At 33.2% G+C, this 26688-nt stretch overlaps 2 protein-coding genes across 3 annotated transcripts; both read left to right on the top strand.

Annotated features, from left to right (window-relative positions):
- Positions 1-8633: 8633 nt before the first annotated feature.
- On the top strand, positions 8634-14408 carry LOC107950148 (telomere repeat-binding protein 5). 2 transcript variants are annotated; one of them, XM_016884931.2, is made up of 10 exons: positions 8634-8954; positions 10174-10357; positions 10465-11329; positions 11425-11631; positions 11719-11781; positions 11878-11957; positions 12278-12519; positions 12903-13220; positions 13347-13410; positions 13947-14408. In XM_016884931.2, the coding sequence occupies exons 2-10, from the start codon at positions 10277-10279 to the stop codon at positions 14178-14180; spliced, it is 2154 nt and encodes a 717-aa protein (XP_016740420.1). In that variant the 5' UTR covers positions 8634-8954; positions 10174-10276; the 3' UTR covers positions 14181-14408. The 2 variants fall into 2 exon arrangements, with proteins under 2 accessions (XP_016740420.1, XP_016740421.1); XM_016884932.2 differs by having other exon boundaries at positions 8634-9094.
- Positions 14409-17076: 2668 nt separating this feature from the next.
- LOC107950145 (scarecrow-like protein 33) lies at positions 17077-19970 on the top strand. Its single transcript, XM_016884930.2, has one exon. It carries the CDS (start codon positions 17432-17434, stop codon positions 19739-19741), a length of 2310 nt encoding a protein of 769 aa, XP_016740419.1. The 5' UTR covers positions 17077-17431; the 3' UTR covers positions 19742-19970.
- The last annotated feature ends 6718 nt before the right edge of the window (positions 19971-26688 follow it).

Below are 26688 nucleotides of genomic sequence, written 5' to 3'. Positions count from 1 at the left end.
TAATGTCTATATGTGAACACCTTCACCCCAAGCCAGTCTGGACTGTGAGGTCGGAAGATAAGTAATTCTTGTTTACTCATTATATTAGTGGAAGATCGAAAGATCCTGCTAGGGTAACGACTAATTAATTGACGAGGAACCCGAAACGATAGTTGCTGGGGATTACCGAAGTAAGCTAATCACTCATAATCAATAACAAAAAACTTTTTTAGGCAAATTTGGTTCGGGCCAAGCTTGGGCCAAAAAAACCTTACTCAAGGCCCAACTTGTTTAGAAAACAGGTATTATTTTTTATACAAGTCCATTTTTTAAGCCTATATTTTTACCTAGATCCTCCTATTTTTCAGACGGACCTTCAAGCTTGGACAAGTGGCCCAACCCATATCAGGTCTAACCTATAGGGACTAAAAGCTAATTTACCCAATATTTATTATTTCTTAAAATATAAAAAAATTAATAATTAATAAAGAAAAAGACAAATATCTTCATCCTCTTCAATCTTCTTCTCTAAAATAAAAAAGCCCTAGTCGTATTTTCCCACTGTTGATGCCATTGCTCACCGGCATCTTCTCCAACCAATAAGCGTTCAATGACGCCCATGATTCCATCTCCGAAATTTGATCTTTTCCTTTTGAGTTTGTCGGTGTTGATTATTACAAAGAAAAATGAGTGAAAGAAAAACCCAAAAAATCAAAGAATTTTTTGGGTTTCTATCCCCTTCATCTAGCCTAGCTCTTTGATTTCCCTTTGCAGCTCTCCAACTCTTATAAAATTTTCTTTTCATCCATTAGAACCCACAATCATACTTTTATTTTTCTTGTTTCTTACACTGGTTAGAGATGAAGACAAGAATAACGACCTTGGGGCTAGCTTTACTTTAGATTTGTAGATGATATTAGTAAACCCATTGCTAATCTTACCTTACCAACCACTTTTTTCTGGGTTTGTTTAAAGAGACCTTCTAATTTGAGATCTATTTTTTTTCAAGTATAATAATAAATCACCAGCAAAGGGACATCTAAAATGCACTCGATGCAACCCACCTTATAGTCATTGCAAACCATTGTTTGTTGGGTTCTCTAGACAGTATTGATCTCAAACTTGAAAATTATGTTGTTGCAAATGAGATAAAGATGATGAAGTAGTTTTCATGCATGAGATGGAGATTGATGAATTTAAAACCCATTAATAGACATATTGAAAGATAAAAAATCAATGTTAATTTTGTTACCAATTGAAAGATAAAAAGAATTAAGAGAGCTAAAACTTTAGTCTATGATTAATCACTGTAATGATGAAGATGATTATTGTAGTGATGAGATTAAAGTCTATGATTAATTATGTGTTGGATTTAAATGTAATTATAACAGTGAAATGAGAATAAAAAATAAATATTAAAGCTATTAGACTAAAAATAGTATATAATTAAAGTTTTAAATTAGTTTAATTTTATAAGTGCTATAAATGTAACAACCTAATTTTAGTGGTGTCGGAAATAGTGGTTTGAGGCCACCAAATCCGGTGAGTAAGCTCGTAAATTTTATTATTAAGTATTTACGAGTCAAATGTGGTTTTAGAAAGATTTTTGAACTAGTAATTTGTATTTTATAAGGATTTATTAGGTCAAGTGGTTTAGAAAATAAGGTATCAAGACCTCGATTCTATAAACCGAGTTGTACATATTTTTATAAATATTTACGGAGTGTTATTAAGGTAGTATTAAAGTTCTGTTAGAAAATTTTAACGTTTTGATAGCTAATTAATTAAAAAGGACTAAATTGAAAAAGGTGCAAAACTTGTGAGTTATAAGAAATAGTGATTAAATGGCTTAAATGGTAAATAAGGGAGGACTTAAAGAGTAAATAAGCCTAAAAGAGATGGCTGAGGCGACATAAGTGTGAAAAAAATAATAAAATAATGAGAATTAATGGCAAAATGGTAAATTTAGTGAAATTAAACATATAAATTAGAAAATTAAAAGGTTTCTAGGCAATTCTTCATCAATTTTTCTATCAAAAACTCCATAGGGGAGCTCTTTGAGCTGGTTTCCATATTTTTTTGCTTCATATCAAGATTTCGTAGATACTCGTGAAAAAGAAAAATTAGCGGAATAGTTCCTGAACTTCTACAATTATTACAATTTAACCCAGGTGAGTTCGAACGATTAAACTTTAATACTTAAATTGATGTGATAAATGGTATTATGTATTTATTCTATTGTTGAAAATAATTTATTGTTAAAGTTATAAATTTGAATTTAATATTTGGATAAAATGGAACGCGGGATTTGAGTACATTCAGCATTTGATGAATTGACAACATTGGAGGAAGATGTTGGCAAATTACCCAAGTAACCGAGGTTTAGCATTTGTTGTGAACTTTTACTTTTCGTTTAGCTCTCACGAGCTTCTGTTTAACTCATATGAGTTTCCGTTCAGCTCTATCGAGCTTCTGTTTAACCCTTATGAGTTTTTTTCAACTCTTACGAGCTTACGTTCAACCCTTATAGGTTTTTGTTTAGCTCTCATGAGCTTCTGTTCAGCTTTCGAGCTTCTGAAAATGTAACAGCCCAATTTTAGTGGTATCGAAAACAGTGATTTGGGATCACTAAATCCGACAAGTAAGCTTGAAAATTTAATAAATTAATAATTATGGGTCAAGTGTGAATTTAGAAGAATTTTTAAATTAGTGAATTCTGTGATTTAGTGAATTTTGTGATTTAAAAAGAATTTAATTGGTAAATTGGGTCTAAAACGAGGTATCGAGACCTTAAATTCATAAGTCGAGCCATAAATATTTTTATAAATATTTATGGAGTGTCATTGAGTTAGTATAAAAGTTTCGTTAGAAAATTTTAATGTTTGGATAGTCAATTAATTAAAAAGGGCTAAATTGAAAATAGTACAAAATTTGTTAAATTGTGATTAAATAGTTTAAGTGACTAATAAGGAGGGATTTAAAAGGCAATTAGGCCTAAAGTATATGGGCTGGATGGTTTGGGCAAGAAAATCAGCAAGAAAATAAGGAGAAATAAGGGCAAAATTGGAAATTTTGCAAATTAAACATATAAAATAAAGACAAAATTGAAAAATCTAGAGATATCATCATTTTTCTTCAGCCAAAACGCCTTAGGAGAGAGTTTTCAAGCTGGTTTTTCATATTTTTCATCATATCGGGAATCTGAAAATAAACGCGGAAAAAAAGAAAGTATCAAAATAGTCTTTGAACTTTTACAAATCCTACAAATTGGCCCAGGTAAGTTCATACAGCTGAATTTTTATGATTAATTGTTAATGTGGGAATGATATATTGTATCAATTCGTATATTGTTGTTGAATTATGATTATGGTAAAAATGAGAAAAAAATGAGATTGTTAGTTTAAATTAAGGGATACGCAGGATTGAGTACATACGTTCTGTAATCAATGATGAATTGACCAATAAGCCCATGGTGAATCCATGGAAAATTGTGAAAAGTAGGTATGGTGTTTCAGTGAAGAAAACCATACTGAGTTGTGAAAAGTAGGTATGGTATTTCAATGAAGGAAACCATACTGAGTTATAGCATTGTAAAATATTCAAGCAAATCGTGGCACCGGGCAAACGATGTACTCAAATCCGTAAGACGATCCTTAATTTGACAAGTATTTGTAAGTGCAATGGAAGCTAAATGTTGGAGTATAAGTTGATATTTGATATTGAGCTCAATTGAGTAAATTCATTGTTTGAGATTGTGGTTGGCAGGAAATGTTGTATTATACTTTGAAATTTCATGAATGCTATGGTATGTTATTTTATATGAATGTTATTAAACTGAGATAATTGTGAAAATATAAATGTTTGAATAAAAATTCTAATTTAGTGGAACATTGGATTGAGTACTTTCGTTCAGTGACTCATACGCATTGACAGAAAAGACCATGGTTGGACCATGGCAATATGTGATATGTGATGTGTGATTTCCGTATAAGACCATATCCGGGATATGGCATCGGTGTGATATATGCTTCCATGTAAGACCATGGTTGGGCTATGGCTTCGGTGTGTGATATGAGATTATGTGCAATACCATAGTTATACTATGGCATTTTTAAAATGAAGTGCTCAATTCCGTAACCGTTTCCTAAATTGATTAAGAAAAGGAAGAATTAGTGAAATTATATATTGTATAATTGTTATAAGATGTTCGGTAAGAATTATTTTCTATGCCTATGAACTTACTAAGCTTACATAAGCTTACTCCTGTGTCATTAATGTTCTTTGTAGATTGATGTGAAAAATCGGTGGATCGGATCAACACATCAGGGTACACTATCCAGATTACTTCGGTAAATTTTATTGTGCATCTTAAGGTTTATATGGCATGTATAGGGTTTAACTGAAAGAAAGTGAAGGTGTTATAAACTTAGTTATCAACATTTTCTACTAAAACAGTTTTTGGACAGCAGTATTGACATGATTTTGAAAAATCACCAAAAATGGTGGAAATTTAATTATAATCTGAGTGAGATATGAAATTAAAGCCTAATGAGTCTATTTTCACTCTATTTTCACATGAAAGAAATAGAGTAAGCAAAAGAGTTGTATATTTTTAGATATTTGAATTTTAGTGAGACAGGGTCAGAATAGTTTTTGAAATCCTCTGTTCTAACTTTAGAAAATCATTAAAAATTGTACAGAAATAATTGGAAGTTATAATTTATATTTCTAGATTCCTTAGTGAGTTTATTTTCAATATAAATAAACAAAAATGTTATCCGAATTCTGTACAATGGGATAATTAATTTTTAGTGAAGAGAGGTCAGAGCTATCGAATAATGAAACAGGGGAGACTTTAAAGAATAAACTGTACTAATTGGCTAAACCAAAAATTCTGAAAATTTTATAGTAAGAAGATATATGAGTCTAGTTTTAGGGAAAATTTACAGATCTAAATTTCGAGTTTCATAACTTGAGTTATAATTAAATTAGTGACTGTTGTGTAGGTGGACAGTTTTATTATGAATAGTGAAATGAATTGCTTTGATTTGTTTTAGTATTCGAAAAATTATTAATGTTCCCGGTTTGGACCCGAACTGTTTCTATTGCATGATTTAGGGTCTCGAGATTCCTTTTTAGGGACATATTGAATAAACGTGAGTGAATTGATTTTAAAAGAAATTTTTTATGCTCCGAACTAGTAAGTTAAGTTAGGTAATGCCTCGTGCTCGACTCCGGCAACGGTCTCGGGTAAGGGGTGTTACATTTAAACGATGTACTCTTATCCGTAAGTCGTTCTCCAATTTAGGAAGATTTGAAATAAGTGTATTCATTGAATGAAGTTGTGATTGGTAGGGGGTTTACATTGAATGAATTTATTTAATTGATGTGTTATAGTAGGCTCGGTAAGAATTATGTTTAACCCATCAAACTTACTAAGCTTCATTAAGCTTACTTGTGTGGTTTAATGTCTTGTAGATTTTTCGTGAGGTCGGAAGATCGGATCAACACATCAAGTCACACTATCTAGCCTATTCCAGTAGTTTTTGTACGTTCAATACGGTTTGTGTGGATTTAATCTAAGTTTGTCTGGTGTAAATGTTAATAATTATAATTTTACTTATATATAGATGTTAGGTTGGAAATGAGACATATTGGTGATGTTTGTGTGAATGATATATGTTTATTGTATTCAATTTGTGGTTAGCTTTAGTAGACAAGTTAGGTGGATTAAATAGGTAAGTTTAGGTATTTGGGTATACATGATGTTATGTTATGTTTAAAACATGATTTTAGCTTGTTTTGATTGCTGGTTTGGGATTTATTGATGTGTTAAAGTGTTGTGTTTAGGTTGAAATCAAAATGGGTGAGAAATGTAGCCTTGAAATGACCTATTTTCATCCATACGGGCAGAGACACGGGCATGTATCTCACACACGGCCTAGCACACGAGCGTGTGGATTGGCCGTGTGTCTCTTACATATTTACCATTGAGAAACAGAATGCTCAAAATATTCATACGGGCTAGCACACAGGAGTGTGGCTTGGCCATGTGACCCCGCACTTCAATTTTACAAGTCAGTATGCTCACACGGCCTAGCACATGGGCGTGTGGCTTGGCCGTATGACCCAAGTCAGTAAGCACCCTAATTTGGACATGGGTTAGGACACGACCGTGTGCCCCAATTTCGAATGCCCACACGGTCTGAGACACCGGTGTGTCTCTTGACCGTGTGAACCACACGACCTCGCTACACGGGCGTGTGTTCCCTGCACCTTTGAAATTTTTTTGATGTTTTCTAAAATTTTTTTTTGAGTACCTGGTTTAGTCCCGACTTATTTCTAATGTGTATTTTAGGCCTCAAGGGCTCATATAACGGACTTTATGAATAATTTAAGATATGTTTGCTACATAATATGAAATGTTTGTTATTCGATCTGTAAATTTTGGTAATGCTATGTAACCCTGTTCCAGCGACGGATATAGGTTAGGGGTGTTACAATAAATGTGTCACATTATAAATTTAGTAATAAAATAATAATAAGTATCATAATATTTATATTATTGCTATAATTACTTATTTTTTATCTTAATAATTATTTACATTAATCCAAGTTTGTTGATAATTATTTTGTAAATATTTTTAATGATATTTAGTAAGTAAATTTTAATAATTTCTTGATTTTTTTAAAAAGAAATTATTTTATGTATTCATATAAATATTTTAATTAATTAATTAACAGGGTTGTGTCCGAAAATACATTAACATCTAAGGATCAAAAGGAAAAAAAGTTAAAAGTATGATAATTTTTGTTATTAAAGAAAAAACTAATTATTATACATTTAATTGGAGACACATGATTTTCATTTTCTTGTATGTGAGATAAGCGGTCCTGATTTCGTCATTAAACTAACTCTTCTCTCTGCCATTCTTCGCCTAGTGCATGTAACTACCATAATCATTCTAAACTCACGCCGAGCGAATAGAATCTTTGTACTGCTCACTCACTCCCTTCTCACCACGTGTAATCTTCAAAACCTTGCACTGTAGGAGAAATTCATCACATTCCCTAATTTAATTAAAACCGCTCTTCTCGCACGCTACACACGTGTCACCTAACTTATCATATTTTAAGAATGTGGGGCCACCATTGGTGTTGGACCCGCCACGGACCCCACACCCCTTATCCTCATACTTCGACAATTGTTTTTGTTCCCCGTCTTGGCTTCGAATTATCCACGTACCCAAGCCGTCAACGTTAAATATAACGGATATTCCATATCGCCGTTAGTCCGGCGGGCCCATTTTAGTTTTAAGTTTTTTTTAATAATAAAAAGGTTAATTTCAAGAGACATCCTCAAATATGAATTTTAAAATATCACATTAAATGTGAGTTCGGATATTGTCAATAAAATTTATGAAAGCTATTTTTTAATACATTAATTTTAAGTTAATAATTTAGTAGGTACACATATGTTTATAATTTTATTAAAGTGTTTTTAATTGTACTATTTAATATTCAAATTAAAGACTAGACTGACAAAAGGACTTAATTACACAGTTTTGAAAGTTCAGACTAATATAGAATTTGAGTCATAATTTAAGACTTCTAATGAAATTAACCCATAATTAAAAAAAATAAAAAGCAGACCACACACAAGTTGTCGATAACACGCACCAAAAACAGACCAATGGAAGCCTTTCTTTTTGCCACGTAGGACCATTGGGCTTTTTCCTACGTGGCACCCGTATTTCTTTATAAATAAATCCAACCACAAATTTCAAAAAAAAAAAAAAAAAAAGAGTACGTAATGTACTCATCTGCTCCACCCTTCAGCTCGCTTCCTTCCTTCCACGGTGTGGTTGCTGTGGTGAAGATTTTATCATTTTTTTAATAATTAATTTGAAAAATGCTTTGATATAGTTGTATAAAATTTTATTTTTATCATTTTAAATATGACATTATTCTAAAGAATTAATATTTATAAATAATAAAACAAACATACAAAATACCTTAAAGTATTTAATCACGCAAATTATATTAATCTGTAGTAATTTTTAATGTTTAAAAAATTAATTTTTAATTCATCATTATTGTATTTTATGAAAAATGGAAAAGTTAATTCAATTATTGATGAAGACCTGAATTTGTTGTATAAAAATGATTAAATTTCCCAAATTTCAGGAAAAAAAGCAGAGTGATGAAATGAAATTACACCCTTTGTACAAATGAGTAAAAGATTGGTGAGAGGTAAGTTTGAGGCAAAAGATTTCAGAAAAACTAAAAAATACGAATATATTAAAAAAAGAATGAAAATGTAAGTGGAGGTGTGAACGGTTTACCTTACCTTCAACAAAATTATTAATAATTAAAAACCCAATCCAAAAAAAGACTAAAATAAAGTCACTCTCTTTGTGACCCAACGTTTTTATCGATCCTGCAACTCTCTCATAATCGTAGGATTGAATATGGATCCACCTGTTACAAGATCAGAGGGGGACTGAAAACACTGGTGTGGGTCACCCATCAACGAAGAACTAGTCTTAGGTGGGGTTTCCTTCTTACCGGCTATAACCGGTGAAGTTTATGGTAACTACCAATACGTCCGGTAAACAAGGTCAATGTTATAAGGCGCTGGGGTTTAAGCAAAAAGTTGGGTGGTTTTCAGAGGGTTTTCGGCTATCTGAGAGAGAATTAAAAAAAGAGATTTATAATTTTTTTGGACAAGAAAAATTTTTAAAAAATGAAATTTAGAATTGTGTTTGTGTGAGAAAATCTCAAATGGGTTTTGTTTGGAAAGCACATTAGGATTTTCCTTTTTGTTTTGTCGGGAAGATAATGGGATAAAAGAAAGTATTGTTTTATTTTTTTCTGCTATGAAGACAACTTTTTCGAATCTGTTATTTTCTTTATGTGATCTTATGTTTGGCTGAGAATTTCGTATATTGATCCAACATTTCATTGTTTAAGAGGTGAGAAAAACGAGCTTTTGTTCATTTTCTTTTGCGAATTCGCCCAAGGTTTTGATCTTTTTCACGGGTTTTCTTTGGCGTGTGTGTGTTTGGTTGCCGAGAAATGGTTAGAAAGTGGAAGGAAATATCCGATTTGAGTGGTAATTTCTAATTTGAGGAGGAAGTTGATCAATGGCACCGACGTTATATTCTTTTTAATCTTTTGTAGTTTCTATGCAATCAAATGCATGTACTTTTTTCTCCCTCTCTCTTTTTATTTTTCTTTGGAAAATTCTTAAAATTTGTCACCTTTTAACGTTGAATTCTTTTTTCTGTGGGTTATAACGTATTCGATCTGGGATTTTGGAGGCAATTTGTTGGAAAAGCCGAAGAGATGATCTCATATTCTTTCTTATTTATCAGTTATTTCTAAAATTTTCATTTTTGGGTTTTTTCAAGATGAATCTTTTTTCAGGGTTTTAGATCTTCATATAAGAAGAAAAACAAATCTAAATTATGTTGAATTACTCATATAGACGCCTGAATTGGTTATTTGGGATTGGGGATCTTTTTGTCAAGGTTTTTCTTGTGGTTTAAGGGTTCTTTTTTTAGTTTAATTTGCTGATTACCTCTTTGATTTCTTCTCCAGTTCTTTCTTTTGAATTTGTAAAAATTTGATGTTTTGAACTGAGAATTCAAAAAAAAGAAAACTTTTTTTTTTAAAATGTCACATCATTCCTTGAATGTTAAAGTTTCATAGAAAGCCCATTTTAATGGATTATTCATTTCTCATTAGATCATGTGGATTTTTTTTTATAGTTATAATTCTAGGACAAAGCCCTTTGCTTCTGATTTTACTCACAATTGTAACAAAGTCTCTATATTGTTTTTATTTTCTTTTTCAATTTTTTTTTGGGGGGGGGTGAATGAATGGAGTTGGAGGCCTGAATTTCTATGTAAAATTTGAAGATAACCAGTGAAAGCTTGAAAATCATAAGCATAGCTTGTGGTTTAGATTTAATTTTGATGACTTGTTGTGGATCCAAATGTAGTGGCTTTTGGCATATACATGTTCCCATCTTGTAATTACTTTTTATTGGTTAAAGGATTGCCTTTTGTTTTGAGAATGAAATTTTATGTTCTTTGAATTTTATTCCTTAAATGAAAGTAATCTTTATAATTGATTATACATTAAGTATATGTTCATTTAGGATTAACTCTCCTATTCATCTCCTTTTAGGGTCTAAGCTGAGCTGAGATGAAATACTTGTGTCTCTTGGAACTGATTCAAGGGTGTTGGTGAATTGCATGTGATGTGTTCTTAATTTTATGATCTTTGAAGCATGGAGTTGCAGAAGAGGTTAGATTATGGATTCAATGGCTATCAGGTGCCTGCTACTCCACGAGCAACCAGATCAGCCAGGGTAATATATATATATTACTATGATGGTATTCTATTTCATATTTACCTTTATTTCCTGTTGCAAAAGCACTGATCTCTTTTAAATTATTGTTGTCAACTTATTTGTAGAAAAGGGTTCCATTTAAAAAGAGAGTTGAAGACAAGCGAATAAGTGCTTTCGACTTACTGGCCACCGTAGCTGGGAAGTTATTGCTAGATAAAGAAAGTACTCCTGTCTCTAGTAATACGTCAAGTGCTGAAGATCAGTCTAAAGTTGAAAAGAATACTGTTAAAGAAGAAAGGCGGGATGGAAACCAGTCATCGAAGCTAGAAACATGTGATCAATACAGCAATGATAGGGAATTCATAATTTCTCAACTTGTCTCACAAACTAATGACCTAAGAAGCTGTAGTTTTAGAAAATCACCGAGCCTTAAAAATGACACCCATTTTGGACTTACCTCTGTCGTAACAACTTCTGATTGCTCAGAAAGATCTGGTGTTCTGAAGTTAATGAATGGCAAAATCAAGAATGAAATGGGAAGTTTGCCTTGTAAGGTAGAGACTGGTCCCTTTCTGTGCCGGGCTTCTGGTGGTCGTATTAAACTAGAGTTTGAAAATAAAGGGCCTATACATGAGGAGCTGGATCGAACTGATAAGTTATCTTTTAGAGAAGTGGCTGATACATGCCCCTTAGAGGATCCGGTAGTTGTGGATGGTAAACCTCCTCTTCTAGTTAGTTCAGATAGTAGTGGCAAGACACATTCATATGGGTTCAATAATCACCTTGGCTCTTTTCCTGGTAAGCGAGATGATTTAAAGATAGTTAGTAGAGATGATGATGAAAAATCTTCAGGGTGTACTTACCTTGGCCCCATAAAGAAACCATTTAGGCCAACACCACTTATTGGAGACCGAAGAATAAGGAAGACAATGACTTCTAAATACTTGAAAGTTGCTCCAAGATTGAATGATGTGACACTATCCAATTCTGGTACGCGGCTTCTTAAAGTTAAAATCATCTTAACTTTGAGTAAATTGTTTGGCACAGTTGAATGGGGATATTGACAACTATGTAATATCCTTCAGATGAGAATTTGAAATCTGCTTACTGCGATAGGAGTGCTTACAAGCGCATAAGATCCGAAAGGAACTACCCTTTCAAAAAAAGGAAGTTTTTACACTATAGCTCAGTATCAAATTCAGATGGAGGAATCAGCAGTGAGGGTATTTCCAATTCACCTGAGCAGAGCATCAATGGAAATGCTTCAGGCATATATCCAAAGATGCGTGGAGGTGATTTCCATACTTTTTCACCGTTACTTTCTTGGTGTTTTAGCAAACAACAGAAGCTTTGCTAACTGTTTCTAAATCTTTATTTAGTCACTGGAGAATCACCTTCGCTAGCAGACCAACGCATATCATTCCACTCTAGGGATTCTCACGGTATGAGAGCCTTTGATGGAGTGATTCATATGTACTGTTTTCACTTATTGACATTCAAAGAGGTTCTTATATCAAAATATCTTTCCTTTTACTCAGTGAAGTTTAGGATCAAATCTTTCAGGGTGCCAGAATTGTTTATTGAAATTCCAGAATCTGCAACTATTGGTTCATTGAAGGTAATGACTAACGATCTATGATTCTGATCATTTTGGTAAAATTGTTTGGTTGCTGTTCATCGTATTCAAAGGTTGGTATTTGACTACCAATTACACTTGCTACATTTTGCTACATTTGGATCTTGAAGATTTTTGTCTGGTCTATTTGTTTCACCGTGTGAATGTTTATTTATGTCTTTTCCAGGCATAACATCTTGCTTCAGACAATGATGAATACTTTGATAGTATCTCATGTAAAATGTAATCTAGTGATTGGTCTCATATAGATGCATGGTTATTAGAGTTCCTTCTAATGATGTTAAATTGTTTTTTTTTTGTAGAGGACTGTTATGGAGGCAGTGACAGCGATACTCGGAGGTGGATTACGCATTGGTGTACTTCTTCAAGGAAAAAAGGTTAGAGATGACAATAAAACTCTGTTGCAAACGGGAATTTCTCGTGATAACCAGATGGATGCACTGGGTTTTAGCCTGGAGCCGAACCCTTCGCAAACCTTTCCATCGCACTGTCCTGGAGGTTCTCCCTTGAAGTTTCCCTGTGACACACCTCTACCTTTAGCTAGGTAACAAAAATAGTTTTACAAATTTGGCAGATATCTATCTACACACATCTGATGGTTTAAAATATGATCTTTTTTTATTGTTTCTATCATTTCTCATTTTTTTCTTTTGTTGGAGAAAATGAAAATGGTGCAAGTGCTAGCAATTACCGGAACGATGATCATCTAGGATCTACATTGTTCTCGTAAATGCAGCCTTCAAGAAGAGGCTGAGTTTTTGTTGGAAACTACATTCTTTTTCATGAGTCTGCATGGATTCGAGATACGAAGCTTGTTAGTCTCATAAAGTTGTAGTGATAGTTTCCCATGGTCCCATTTTGTTAACGCTTAAATGATACATTGTTATTCTGTAGATTCAGTTTATGAGTGTAATACCTTGTTGCCAGGTATCCAGCAACTCCTGGTTTAGTTACTCGGGTTACACATGATCCTTCACATGAGCCTCACATGCATAATTTGGGCAACTTTGTTGAAAGCGATCATGATTCTGCACCCTCGCCTACAGACATGTCACTTGACAAAAGCACAACGGATTCTAAAGCCCTGGTAGCTGTACCAGCGATGAGTGTGGAGGCGCTAGATGTGGTTCCAGCTCATAGGAAATCAAAGCGATCTGAAGTTGTGCAACGTAGAATTCGTCGACCTTTCTCTGTTGCTGAAGTTGAAGCCCTGGTTCAAGCTGTTGAGAAACTTGGAACTGGAAGGTATGTTTCAAACCTTACTCAAGAAGCAACAAGGATCTTTCATCTTTGCCATTCCTATTTTTTGATAACGTGACATCCCCTTTATGCTGTGATGGTCGTGGTTTGAATGGCTTTACTAATCTGCAGGTGGCGTGATGTTAAATTAAGAGCTTTTGATAACGCGAAGCACCGAACTTACGTAGATTTAAAGGTAAGTTAAAACTCTACACCTGCTGATAAAACTGCATCTTTCGTTGTATTTCGTATTTCTAACCTTTTATTATGTTATTGTCTGTTTCCTAACCTTTTTTTTTGTCTTAAACCCTTTGTTTTAAAATTCAAAAGGTCCACTTTATGTCTTGGACCAACCAGAGCACATAGTTTAAATCTGTTTCAGGCACATAGTTGCTTGTGCAACAGGTAAAATGATTAGAAAATCTTTTACAAGCTTTCAACTTTTGTAGCTTTATCTGTAAAATAACTACCCTAGAACAAATCATTCGAATCCTACTCTTCAATGAGGTATTTTCTCCTGATTTATTCATTTATCCTTTTTCCAACTGTGACCCCAATGGCACTTTCCCCCCTTTAGGTTTTAGCTTTAATACATTCGTGTATTAGTTATACGACTGGTTAGAGCTTTCTGCTGCTTTTGATATTTCAGCTGGAACGAAAACAAACGCAATGTATGGTCTTTTATCAGCATTATTGCATGAATGTGATGGTATCTATTTTGGAATCGTGCAGGATAAGTGGAAAACACTTGTTCATACAGCGAGAATATCGCCGCAGCAAAGGCGGGGAGAACCGGTGCCTCAGGAGCTCCTGGACAGGGTCCTAACTGCGCATGCCTACTGGTCACAGCAGCAAGCCAAGCAACAACTGAAGCAGCAACAGCAGCCTGAGAGCTGCCTTCTCCTTTATAACTCAACAGTAAGAGCTAGTAGCAGAAGTGATGGTGGTGAAAAAAACTTTGGTTGATGATGATGATGGGTTTTTAGGGAAGGATTTGTCTAATTATTATTTTATCATTTTTCTTGTATTTTCTTGTGATTATTTAAAAGAAAAAAGGAAAAAAAATTATGACAAGAAATATGTAATATTTTATGTGCTCTAGCACTGATTCTTCTCTTACAATGTAGAGGCATGGATGGCCCTTTTGTAAATTGCTATTGATGGAATAAGAGCTTTGCTAAATTACATTGCTAATTCTATCAAGTAATAAAATCAATAAAAAAAGTAATAAAAGTTGATAAATCTTAAAATTAATTAGTATAACATAACAACAAAACATGCCAAATTAACAAAACAGAAGACATGATTCACGTTTTAGCCAACAAATGCAAGGTCTTGAAAGGTCTCTTTGTCATATAGACATCTACGAGTAGTAAAAAGAAAGAGGACGAGGCTTCGGCTATAACACTTCAGTATCAGTGTCAAACACATCCTAATTAATTATAATCTTAAACTAGTTTGCTTTTTTTTTTTTCAGTATCTTAAAGCAGTCGCAAGGATTGAAGCAAATATAAAAAGTCAGAAAAGTATTTTTAACAAATATAAAAAATTATTTAAAGTAAAATTAAATTTATTATGAAAATTTTATAAAATATATTTTATATAATTTTAATTCTAAGTTGTATTTAAAGTTAAAAAAATATTTTGTTAATACTAAAGCAATTCCAAAAGTGTTATTAGACAAGAAAATTTTTGTCATCCAAGCTTGGTTTGATTTGATGGTAAATGATTTGAGTATAAAAACATTAATTTATAAAATTTTCTTCCGTCCTAGTTCGATTAGTATAGATTATTTTTTTAAGGTAAATGATTTGAGTATAAAAACATTAATCTATATTGATTTTAGTTTTAGTTCGGTTGGTATCGACATTATTACTAATACAGGAGGACATAGGTTTGAACATACTCTAACATATTTATTCTTTTATTTAAGGGTCGAAAGGGATTATGGAAACACTACATGAATTTGTTAAAAAAAGGTAAAGTGTTAAAAATATATATTAAGTAAAATGATCAAAATTAAAAAAATTAAATTTGATAAAGATTATTTTACATTACAAAAGAAAAACACAATACCTTAATTAAAAGGCAAATGCAAAATTTGTATTAGATGTTGTAATGGTTTAATTTTTTTTTTTCTTTTGTATAAATGTGGAAGTCGGGACATAAGACTTAGTCAGATTAACTAACAACCACCAGCAGTGGCACCGTCCTTGTCTTGCTCGATCAATGCTGCCACCATAGGAGGCGGGTTTTGGAAGAAGCACAGCTCAACTGATCGGTCCCTCATTAGGTTATTCATAGCATATGAGATCATATTACGTTTAACTAATACTAAGCGGTATTATGTGAACAGATATTAATATAGAAAGACAAATTATATTAGTAGATAATCTAAACATGTCTTTAGTCTAATAAAAAATGAGCGAACCAATTAAAAGATTAATATGTTGTCTATCAAGTCAAATTGGGAAAATAAATTATTTTGGGTATCGAAGTAGATGACTCTTAGAAGATATAAATTGTGATTGATTGGATTGATAGTTGAGCAAGATCCAAGTAGAATAGATTCTAAACTCATTTATGGACATGAAGATATAATAGTTACAATGAGAATAACACAATTATGAGAAGCACCCATGAGGAAGGAAAAACTTTCACGGCCACCATTATTGTTGATAGTTGCCATTGATCCATTGTTGAGAAAATAGAGGAGTTATGGTTTCTTCATTTCTAGATACAGAGAGGAGAAAAAAAAATCTATTTTAAAGTAATTACAGAGAGGTCACTAAGCTTTAGTCAAAAGTAAAAGAAAAGTGTTATTCAATTGGCTAATATTCTACGTCGGCTTAATGAGATTTTTAATAGTAGTGACCAATTTGAACAATTATCTTAATTAGAATGACTAAATTGATAAAGAAAATTTTAGAGAGACTAAAATAGGGACAATACTATATTAAAGTGACCTATGATGTAATTTACCCTTTATAATATGTTAATAATTCTATCACACGTATATACATATAAATATTACATATTTAAACATATACATGTATTTAAAAACAACATGCAATAAATGAGAATAACGATAACAAATGAAACTTTGGTTGTAAAAAGAAAAAAGTTAATACATAACATGCTTAAGGTTTTAGGTTAAAGTTCTATTTTTCATTTTAAATTATTTTGTTATAAATTTTATATAAAAGTGTGAAAATATAAAAAATATCTTTTAATAATATTTATTAATTGTATAAAGTTTGGATTGTTGATATTTTTATTAATTGAGTCAATCGTAATATCAATTTAATCATATAAATAATAATATTAATTAATAACGAAAATGAATTATTAATTCAAATCGAATTCAAAGTTGAATCATATAATTTAATAAGCACAAGTATGGAATTAAAAAAAAACTTTAATGTTAAATAAGAAAAAATATATCAAGTTTAAGTATTGAAGTAAAAAGAATCAAAATAAAGAAGAAAAAAAAAGGTGAAAAGGTTTGAAGTACATATATAAAGTGGTGGAATTCCAGTAACTTTTAATGATTGTCTCAGAACATGGTTTAACTGTTGAAGTTTGAGTTCCTAAGAATTACTGGTTTTAAGACACAAGCCGTGTTCCGCACATAAAGCTCGGCTGTCCCACCTTGTTGACTCGTGGTCTGAGAGTAAACAGTCGCAACAACCTCCATTGGATGACACCAAATTACAAGCCAATTCCCAATAAAAGAGGCCACCAATGTCAGCTTCATGCCTGGACCGTGCGGTGACATTGCCACTTGCGTCCTAGTATTTTTCACATAAATGCATTTTATTTATCTTACAAATAAAAAAGTTGCTTTGTCTTTTTATGCCGGGGAACTTTCAAGATAAAGACACTTTCTTCAAAACAATAAATAAATAAAAAGCTACCTCCTTTATTGCAGCTCCTCTCTAGATCCGAGGTTTTTCTTCTCTGTTTTCACTCTGGTATGAACTAAGTTTTTTCTCCTTTTGTGTTGGAATTTTAGTTGGTTATTGTTTTCTTTTTTACAAGGTTTCTTGTTGTAAGCTTCTTTGTGTTAGTTTATGGGGAAAGATCTGATTTTTTATTGTTAGTCTCCAAATTTTGATAGGTTTCTCTATATGGGTTTTTTTTTCCAAGGCTGGGTTCTTCATAGAAATTAGAGAGAAAACCCTGTTTTGTTGTGGTTGTAAGTTTGGCCTGTAATTATGGATTCTCATCTCACTGGATTCCCTCACACAGTTAATGGTTTCAAGATTAATGATGGGTATCTTTTGCCTAATCCAAACGTATACCCAAAATTTGAAATTTCTGATGGGGTTGGATCAAATGACCAATCTTTAAATTTCAGCTCTCTAGGTGTCCCATTTTTACCTTCTTTAGGTTTGGGTGATTCTAGCTTTGCTTCAATTTTGAGCATGGGTAGCATGGGTAAAGACGGAGATACTTTTTCTCCGACCGATGACACTGATGTCTCGGACACCGTTCTTAAGTACATAAGTCAGGTGCTTTTGGAAGAGGACATGGAAGAGAAGCCCTGCATGTTCCATGACTCCTTGGCTCTGCAAGCTGCAGAGAAGTCTCTATATGAAGTTCTTGGTGAAAGCTATCCTCCTCGAGATCAAGCTCCTGTTTGTGTCGATCCAAGTGTTGAGAGCCCGGATAACTGTTCTTTTGGTACTTCCAGTGATCATAGCATTCATAGTGGTTCTAGTTCCTGTACTAGCTATTCGATTGAGTCTCAGTGGAATGGTGATTTTAGCGAAAACAACAACAGACCGTCTTTGTTACAAACAAGCATTCCTGAAAACTTTGTTTTCCAGTCTACTGTGGATCCGGGTTCACGGTTTTCATCTCATTCTCAAAATGGTAGTGCTAATAATGGGAATGGATTCATGGGATCTCCTGCGAGTGAGTTTTTGGTTCCAAATTATTTTAGTCAAAGTGAATTGGCCTTGCACTTCAAGAGGGGGTTTGAAGAAGCTAGTAAGTTCCTACCAAAAGGTAATCAACTGAATGTCGGTTTCAAGAGCAATGCATTGACTTCAGAGTTGAAGCAGAAGGCTTCAAACACGGTAGTTAAAGTGGAGAGTGACAGGAAGGAGTACTCACCACCTCGTTTGATCAGAAAGAAGAGTCATGAGCGAGAAGATGAAGATTTAGAAGAGAGGAATAACAAACAGTCGGCAGTTTTGGGGGACGAGAGCGAGCTATCAGACATGTTCGATAAGGTGTTGATTTGTGCTGGGAGAAGAGGGCAGTCTTCCTCTTCCACTGCTGATGAGACTTTGCCGAATGGACCGAGCAAGACGCTGCTGCCGAATGAGCAAACAAATGGATCCAATAGTGGGAAGGCGCGTGGCAAGAAACAGGGTAAGAAGAAAGTAGTGGATTTGAGGACTCTCCTGATCTTATGCGCGCAAGCTATCACTTCCAATGACAATGTGACTGCTAAGGAACTGATAAAGCAGATTAGGCAGCATTCTTCACCCTATGGTGACGGGTCTCAGAGATTAGCTCATTACTTTGTTGATGCCCTTGAAGCACGCTTAGCTGGCACTGGAACTCAAATTTATACCTCTCTGATTGCTAAAAGAACGTCAGCCGCTGATATGTTGAAAGCTTACCAAGTTTATATTTCAGTCTGCCCATTCGTGAAGGTGCCTATTATTTTTGCAAACAACTACATTTCGAAGGCAGCAGAGAAAGCAACAAAGCTCCATATCATAGACTTTGGTATTTTTTATGGTTTTCATTGGCCTGCTTTAATTCACCGCCTCGCAAACAGACCTGGTGGTCCTCCAAAGTTACGCATTACGGGAATAGAGTTTCCCCAACCTGGCTTCAGGCCTGCTGAAGCTGTGCAGGAGACAGGGCGTCGATTGGTAAAGTATTGTGAACATTACAATGTTCCGTTTGAGTACCATGCTATAGCTCAGAAATGGGAGACTATCCGAACTGAGGACCTCAAGATTAATTCTGATGAAGTTATTGCTGTCAATTGTCTCTGTCGATTTAGGAACCTACTTGATGAGACAGTAGTGTTAAATAGTCCGAGGGATACTGTTCTGAACTTGATTCGGAAGATAAATCCAGATGTTTTTGTTCATAGTGTTGTTAATGGATCCTACAATGCCCCCTTTTTTGTCACAAGATTCCGGGAGGCACTCTTTCATTTTTCTGCACTGTTTGATATGTGTGAGACAAATGTCTCTCATGAAGATAACATGAGGTCGATGCTTGAACAGAAGTTTTATGGGCGGGAAATTATGAATATCATAGCATGTGAAGGCACAGAAAGAGTAGAGAGACCTGAATCATATAAACAGTGGCAGGTTCGTAACATGAGGGCTGGGTTTGTGCAGCTTCCGTTAAACCCTGAACTTATGAAGAGAGTGAAAGAGAGGGTGAAGGCACGCTACCACAGTGATTTTATGGTTGACGTGGATGGCCGGTGGATGTTGCAGGGATGGAAGGGTCGAATCATCTATGCATCTTCTGCTTGGATACCTGCATAAGATAATAACTACTAGCAGAGGGCCAACTAATGGAGGTCTGTCCACTTTAGAGACAGCTTACTGCCATCATCATTATGCCGGGAAGTGACATCGAGCTCTTAGGACTACGTACATGGGCTCTTTGGCGCCTTTGACCTATTGTTGTACCCTAAAGTAGTTAGTATAACTCCAAAGATGAAGATGATACAGTACTATAATTTATTTATAATCCATGGCCAGGGTTCTTACAGCATAGAAATGGTAGCAGTGGCTGTTCCTGCTAGCTTCTTTTTTTTTAAATAAAAAAAATTCATGTCACAATTTCTGCTAGAATTGAACTATAAGCAAAGTAGAATCAACTAGACACATGGTTGAAGAGCTGAGAGGATTTGGTCTCTCGGTGTGAGACATAAGCAAATGCAATCGAGTAAAATGAATGGGATTAATGGAACTGGTATGAATAATTTAAGCAGTGGGGATAGTGTTCAATGTATGAGGCAGAAATAAGGGTCATTGGCATATATTTTAATGCAAAGAAAGTTTCTTTTGAAAGTTAAAAAGAGGATCTAGCTGTGAAGAGGACGGGTTCATGGTTTTCTTTCAGGCAATATACAATCGTACACATACAAATAGGTTGATGTGGTTTAATGGGAATCAAAGCATTATGGTGATGATTAAAGTTGTATACAAAAGGTAGCATCAGATTCATTGTTGATCCTACCAATATCAAGAAGAAAAAGCAAGCATTTTAGGTTAAGTTAATTGAAATATATATATATATGTACACACACAAATAGGTGGTGATGTAACCCTAGGCCTTAGAACAATCAAAGTTTTAGTGGGATCTTTTTACTAAATGGTATAAAGGAATCTAATATATATATATAAGAGTAATGGTAGGACACAAAAAATATTGGCATAGTTCTCTTCTTGCCATTTGTCATAGTAAAAAGATGACACATGTAATGGAAATCCTTTACCAATTTGCTAAATGTATTTAATTTAGAATTTGCTGAACATAATAAATGATCAATATGAAATATTGTCAACAGTGTATACTCAAAATTGACAAGTAGGCTTAGGTGGCATAGTTTAAGGCATATTAATGAAAAAATATATATAAATTGGCATAAATATTGGTGCTTTAATATACAAATAAAAATTATTTAAGTCAACTTTCTATAAATATAAATAAAAATAGTTTTTTAAAATACTAGGTAAGTATTTACATATGATCAAATATACAATTTAAATCATAATTTCATATTTTCATAATTAACATAAACGTAAATATTTTGAATCCATATTTTTATTAATTATAATATTTTAAAACGTAATTTAAGGGATTGAATTTTAATTTTTAATTATTTTTGTTAAAAATATTGAAATAAATCTAATATATACACACACTAAGTTAATGATTTAAACAAAAAAAAAACTTATGTGATAAACTTCTATGTTTGACAAGTGCGATTATATTCATACGATATATATATATTTAATATATGAATATTTTTTATGGATCATATTAAGTGTAATGTTTAGTGTAAAAATAAAAACAATATTTTGTACCTCAAAATGTTTGAATATTATATACATATTATGACAACAAATATATATATATATATAACAATCCCTTTAAATTACCTTAATTTTTTTGTATGTTAGAAATTAGTGAAAAGTAATGAAATAATTTTTAAATGCATTAAATTAATTTTTTATTTTTTATTTAGTGACAGGATTAGACTAAATTTTTTGAAACTTTTGAAATAATTGCAAATATATGCAAGTAATATCAAATATAACTTCACATATTTGATAATTTAAAAATAAAAAAATTAAGAGAAATTCGAATAAAAATAATTTAAGGATATTCAGTACTTTTTAAACTTGTTTTGAATAATTTCACATTATTCACCTTATAAATAGTGAACTTACATATGGTTTACAAACAATTTTATTTTATTTTATTCTTTACCTTACAAAACTTTTTTAAAATAAATTAAAAATTGATCCAAATTTATCATAATGTAAATTGTAGGGGGAAAACTTGGTCAAGTAACGAACACAAATATTTTACGTGAAAAAACCTCTTCGAATATGATAAAAAATCACGGGTAAAGATAATTTCACTAAAACGACAATAATGAATAGTACAAAAGATGGAGATAGAACTAAACCCAAAACCCAAAATCAGAACCCTTAAAACGTAAACACAAAATTTTCTAAAAGCTTGTAAAAGCTAATACCTAAATGTATAATATATTATATTTCTAGGGTGGAAAAATGCCTATTTATAAGTTAAATCCGTAAGTCAAATAATATTAAAACAACTGACACTAATCAATCAACTAAAAACAGAGTTTAACTAGGAGAAGAAAAGTATCAAGATTTTAAACTATCAAGAGTTTAACTAAATACGAGCATAACTCCACATAAACTATCAAGATTTTAAAAATTAAACTTTTATTTTATTTTATTTTATACTTTTTCAATCATAATATTTCTAAAATTTTATAAATTTTGCAACAAATTTTTAATAAATAAATGTAATACATTTTAATTGATATATGTAATTAAATCTGTACATGGTAGAAGATAAAAAAAAAACTAGTTAATATGATACATGAAAGACATGATTATTTAACAATAAATTGTAGTTGTTTTTTGAAAGATGTGCTTGTTGTACCTAAATTATAGAGTTTAAATAATTGAATTGATAAATGTTAATTCTTTTATTGACTTTGTTCATATAAAGAAATAATCATGTTCTAATATGTGATAGTGGATGATGATGGGTTATGCACTAAAAAGATGATTAGTGATTAATTAAGTTAATAAACTAAGGTTAATGAAGTCCTAATTACACTATATATATTAAAGTTAGTAGGAAAGCTTGAAAAACCATTATATCATCTTCTTGATTTTGATGTAATTGAAAGAAAGAAACCTTTGGAAGCTAGTGTGCATTCGATCACAAATTAGTAAGTAAATCTTAGTTCTTTTCATGTAATTTTCATGTTTTTGAGGTCATGAGAGCTTGATTTAGCTAGTCCATGTACCTATTTGCAAAATTGTTAAAGTTTTTTATAGTTTCCATTATTGATTTCTTAAAGAAATTGGTGTTAAATTGATAGATTTTAAGCTTAGATTATGAAAAATGACTAAAATGTAATGTTTAATTGATAGTTTTGTACATAGGGACTAAAGTGAATAAAATGAAAATTTGACATAAAATTTTGGTATAAATAGATAATATAGGGTCCCTAAGGGATGGAATTGAAATCGGTTTTCAAATCGAGGCTCAAAATTGAAAGCTATAGTTATTTCGGTTTCAGATACTAAATTGAATAAAATGTAAGATTTTAGGGGTATCAAAATTGAGATTTCATAGGTTCATACATGTCATAGTATAATGCATATATGTTTAATATTGATGGATTGAATGGAATAATTGAATAGATTAAGAATTGGATCAAACTAGAGGTAATCGAGGAAAAGCCAAAATTGTTGATTAGTCCTTGCAGATGAACTTGTTTGCTATTTTGACAAGGTAAGTTCATATGGTATTATAACTTGGTTTGTATGAATTTGAATTATGTATATGTATGCTTGATGGTAAATTAAATCGGTGACTATCTTCATGATCATAGTGGCGACACTAAATCTTTTGACATAATCGCAAAGGGACTCATCTACCCCTTGACTAATGGTCATCAAATAAGTTGGAGACTATTGGAGCATTTTGTTGGCCAAAAAATGACTCATGAATTTTCCAACTAATTGCTTGAAAGAGTAAGCAGAGCCTCGAGGCAACAATAGGTACCGCTGTCGAGCTATTGGAAAGAAGGTCATAGAGAAGGCTTTACATTTAACTTCATCGGATGCTCTTAGTATGTTCATATGATTATTTTATAGGGATAAATGGTACTTGATCCATAATAGAAGAACTTTGGAAACTTCAAGGATGCCAAGATATGATCATCGAGGACCTTCGAAGCTAACAATTCGTTGGAGTAATTCCAAACATATTCATTTGTTTTTGCTCTATTTACTTCCTGGCTCCTGCATTAGCTTCGTGCTGAAGACTTTGAGCTATTCTTCTACAGAAATGTTGTTGTTGTTGCCCTAGAAATGTTGGGATACCGTTGGGAGGTCAGCATTGTTCCTATTGAGGTCATTCAAATTATTATGCTCACGTTCTCCATAGAGTACGAGCTGAGCTTCATCTTTTTGACAATCCAGGTTTTCTCACCTAGGAGCCTCTCGTGTAGCTCTCAGCTCAGTAATAAGCTCCTCATTCTGAGTGTTCCTTTGATCGAGAAGGTGTTGTTTTTCTTCATGTTCTTTAAAGAGACGTTATTGCTAGGAAAATTGCTCTTTCAGATGTCACAACTTTTCTTAATTTTTTGAGACATGAGGTTGAGGACTTAACACGTGTTGGTAAAAACCCTAGTCCAAGGAAGTAAGGGTCACAATTGGTGGAGCAAGCGTGGTTGTGAGACAAGTTATGGCCCTTTGCAAACAATAAGTTATCTGGTCCAAGAGTCCAAGAAAGGACACACCAGGTTGCGGTTGAGGCACCGCGATAACTGGTGGAGTTAGAGGAGTTGAGGAAATGGTTCCTGTTGGTGCAATAGGAGTGACAAGATTGGAAACTAAAGGGTCCTTCGGAGCTTTTATCAATTGTTCTAGGGTGGGGAGAATGATACATACTATAGAAAGGTTCTTGTGGTGTGAAAGGAGAAAGAGTTTAGGTAGAGTTCAAACCAATGGGAGTTCTTCAGGTAGGTGAAATAGGGGTGATGAGTGGAGTAGAGGAGTTGATCTGGTTGGCGGGGTTGTTGGTCTGGTTGGTTTGGTTATGTAACACTCCTAACCCGTATCTGTCATCGGAACAAGGTTACGAAGCATTACCGAAATATACAGATCAAGTAAACAGACATTTCATTTTATATAATATTCATGTCGAAAATAAAACATAAAGTCCCTTATATGAACCCTTGAGGTCCAAAACATGCATTAGAAACAAGTCGGGACTAAACCGGGTACTCAGAGAATTTTTCGCGAAATCTCAAAATTTTCTTTTAGGTGCAGGGGTCACATCCTGTATGGTCAGGCCGTGTGAACCTCGGACCGTGTAATTCTCTGACTTAGGGCACACTGCCAATCCACACGCCCATGTGCTAGGCCGTGTTTGGGTGCAGGGGTCACACGGCCAATCCATATGCCAGTGTGCTAGGACGTGTGATCAATTATGAGCATTTTGTTTTGACATTTTAAAGATGCAGGGGACACACGGCCAGATCACATGCCTATGTGCTAGGCCATGTGTCACATATGGCCGAGACACACGCCCATGTCTCTGCCCGTGTGGACAAAATAGACTATTTTCCAAGCCACATTTCTCACCCATTTTGTCTTCCTCCTACACAAATACTTTAACATATTCACAAACCATTTTAAAACAATTAATTCAAGTCAAAATCGAGTCTCATGCATGACATATCATCACATACAACCAACGTGCTCTTAGCACCTCAGATGACACTTTACCATCATGTAACCAAATATACAAACTTACTTAGCTTATCAAATTCACCTATATGCATATTTTACCAAATATGCTAAAATTAACCATCAATATGCCAACATGCTTTCTATCAATCAACCATTTAAGCACACACCAAACATGTTATAGCCTCCTTTACATATCAATACATGTTCATCACAAGCCATTCCAATGGCTAGTTATAACCAAAACATTTACATGCCAACATTGGCTAATTAACCTATACATGTTATTATAACCATAATTGAATTGCCATATATATCAAAATGAGCCAATGGATAGTGTAAGTGATCTCCGCCAAGCTTCCAATCCAACGAGCTTCCAAATTACTATAGAACAAGAGAAAATAAAACAGAGTAAGCGTGAAATGCTTAGTAAGTTCGTATAACATGGTAATTAACTTACCACTCATTTAAATTCAAGATAAACATGCAAGACACATTTAATCTATTTGATCACGAGCCCTGACACATATCCTCATCACCCTTGTTAGTCATATATTTCATATAAATATTAAGAAACATGTATGGGCTCAACAATAATTAGATTTCTATGTACATATACTTTCCACATCATGAATTCATATAACATATACAAATCATATCCATGTATTTCAAGTACATTTCATAATAATTCGTCTCAAGTTCAGAATAATTTCATATCAAGATTTTGCCCATTAAATCAATTAAAATATCGATGGAAACACGGGAAGTACACTCGAGGTGTACAAATCTATAATCATAGATGAACCTATTCATCAAACAAATACCATGTTCATATATCATCATTCGTATTTTCATATATCATGTATCATCATTTTCATGTATTTCAGGCATATACGTATAATAATTCATTTCGTGTTCATATTTTCTCATGTTAGGATTTTTCCCGTTGAATCATTGAAAACATCGATGGATACACAAGTAGTATACTCGAAGTGTACAAATTATAATTTCGTCAATTTATATTCAGGAGTGCTCATTAAAGCACATAATCGGGAAACCCTCTCTCGAGCCATATAACATGAAGCTCACAAAGAGCCTATCGGGAAGCTTATCCAAGATATATAAATAGAGAAGCTCATAAGAGCCATAATAAGTAAGTTCATAAAGAACCATATCGAGAAGCTCACGAAGAGCCATATAACGGGAGCTCCGGATAGCCATACATCGGGAAGTTCAAGCGAACACTATCGGGAAGCTCACAAAGAGCCAATTTAACATGAAGCTCACAAAGAGCCAATTTAACAGGAAGCTCACGAAGAGTCTGTAATCGAGATGCTCATAAGAGCTAAGGTGTGCCCACAACAAATGTAGGATCACAACTAATACGAGAAATCTTGTATCCATCGACTTTCATCTATTCAAACGGGACTTGACATTTTTCGGGCATTGTC

This window comes from Gossypium hirsutum, chromosome D03 (genome assembly GCF_007990345.1).
Source record: "Gossypium hirsutum isolate 1008001.06 chromosome D03, Gossypium_hirsutum_v2.1, whole genome shotgun sequence".
Taxonomy (NCBI): domain Eukaryota; kingdom Viridiplantae; phylum Streptophyta; class Magnoliopsida; order Malvales; family Malvaceae; genus Gossypium; species Gossypium hirsutum.
This window is presented reverse-complemented; position numbering and strand designations above follow the sequence as displayed.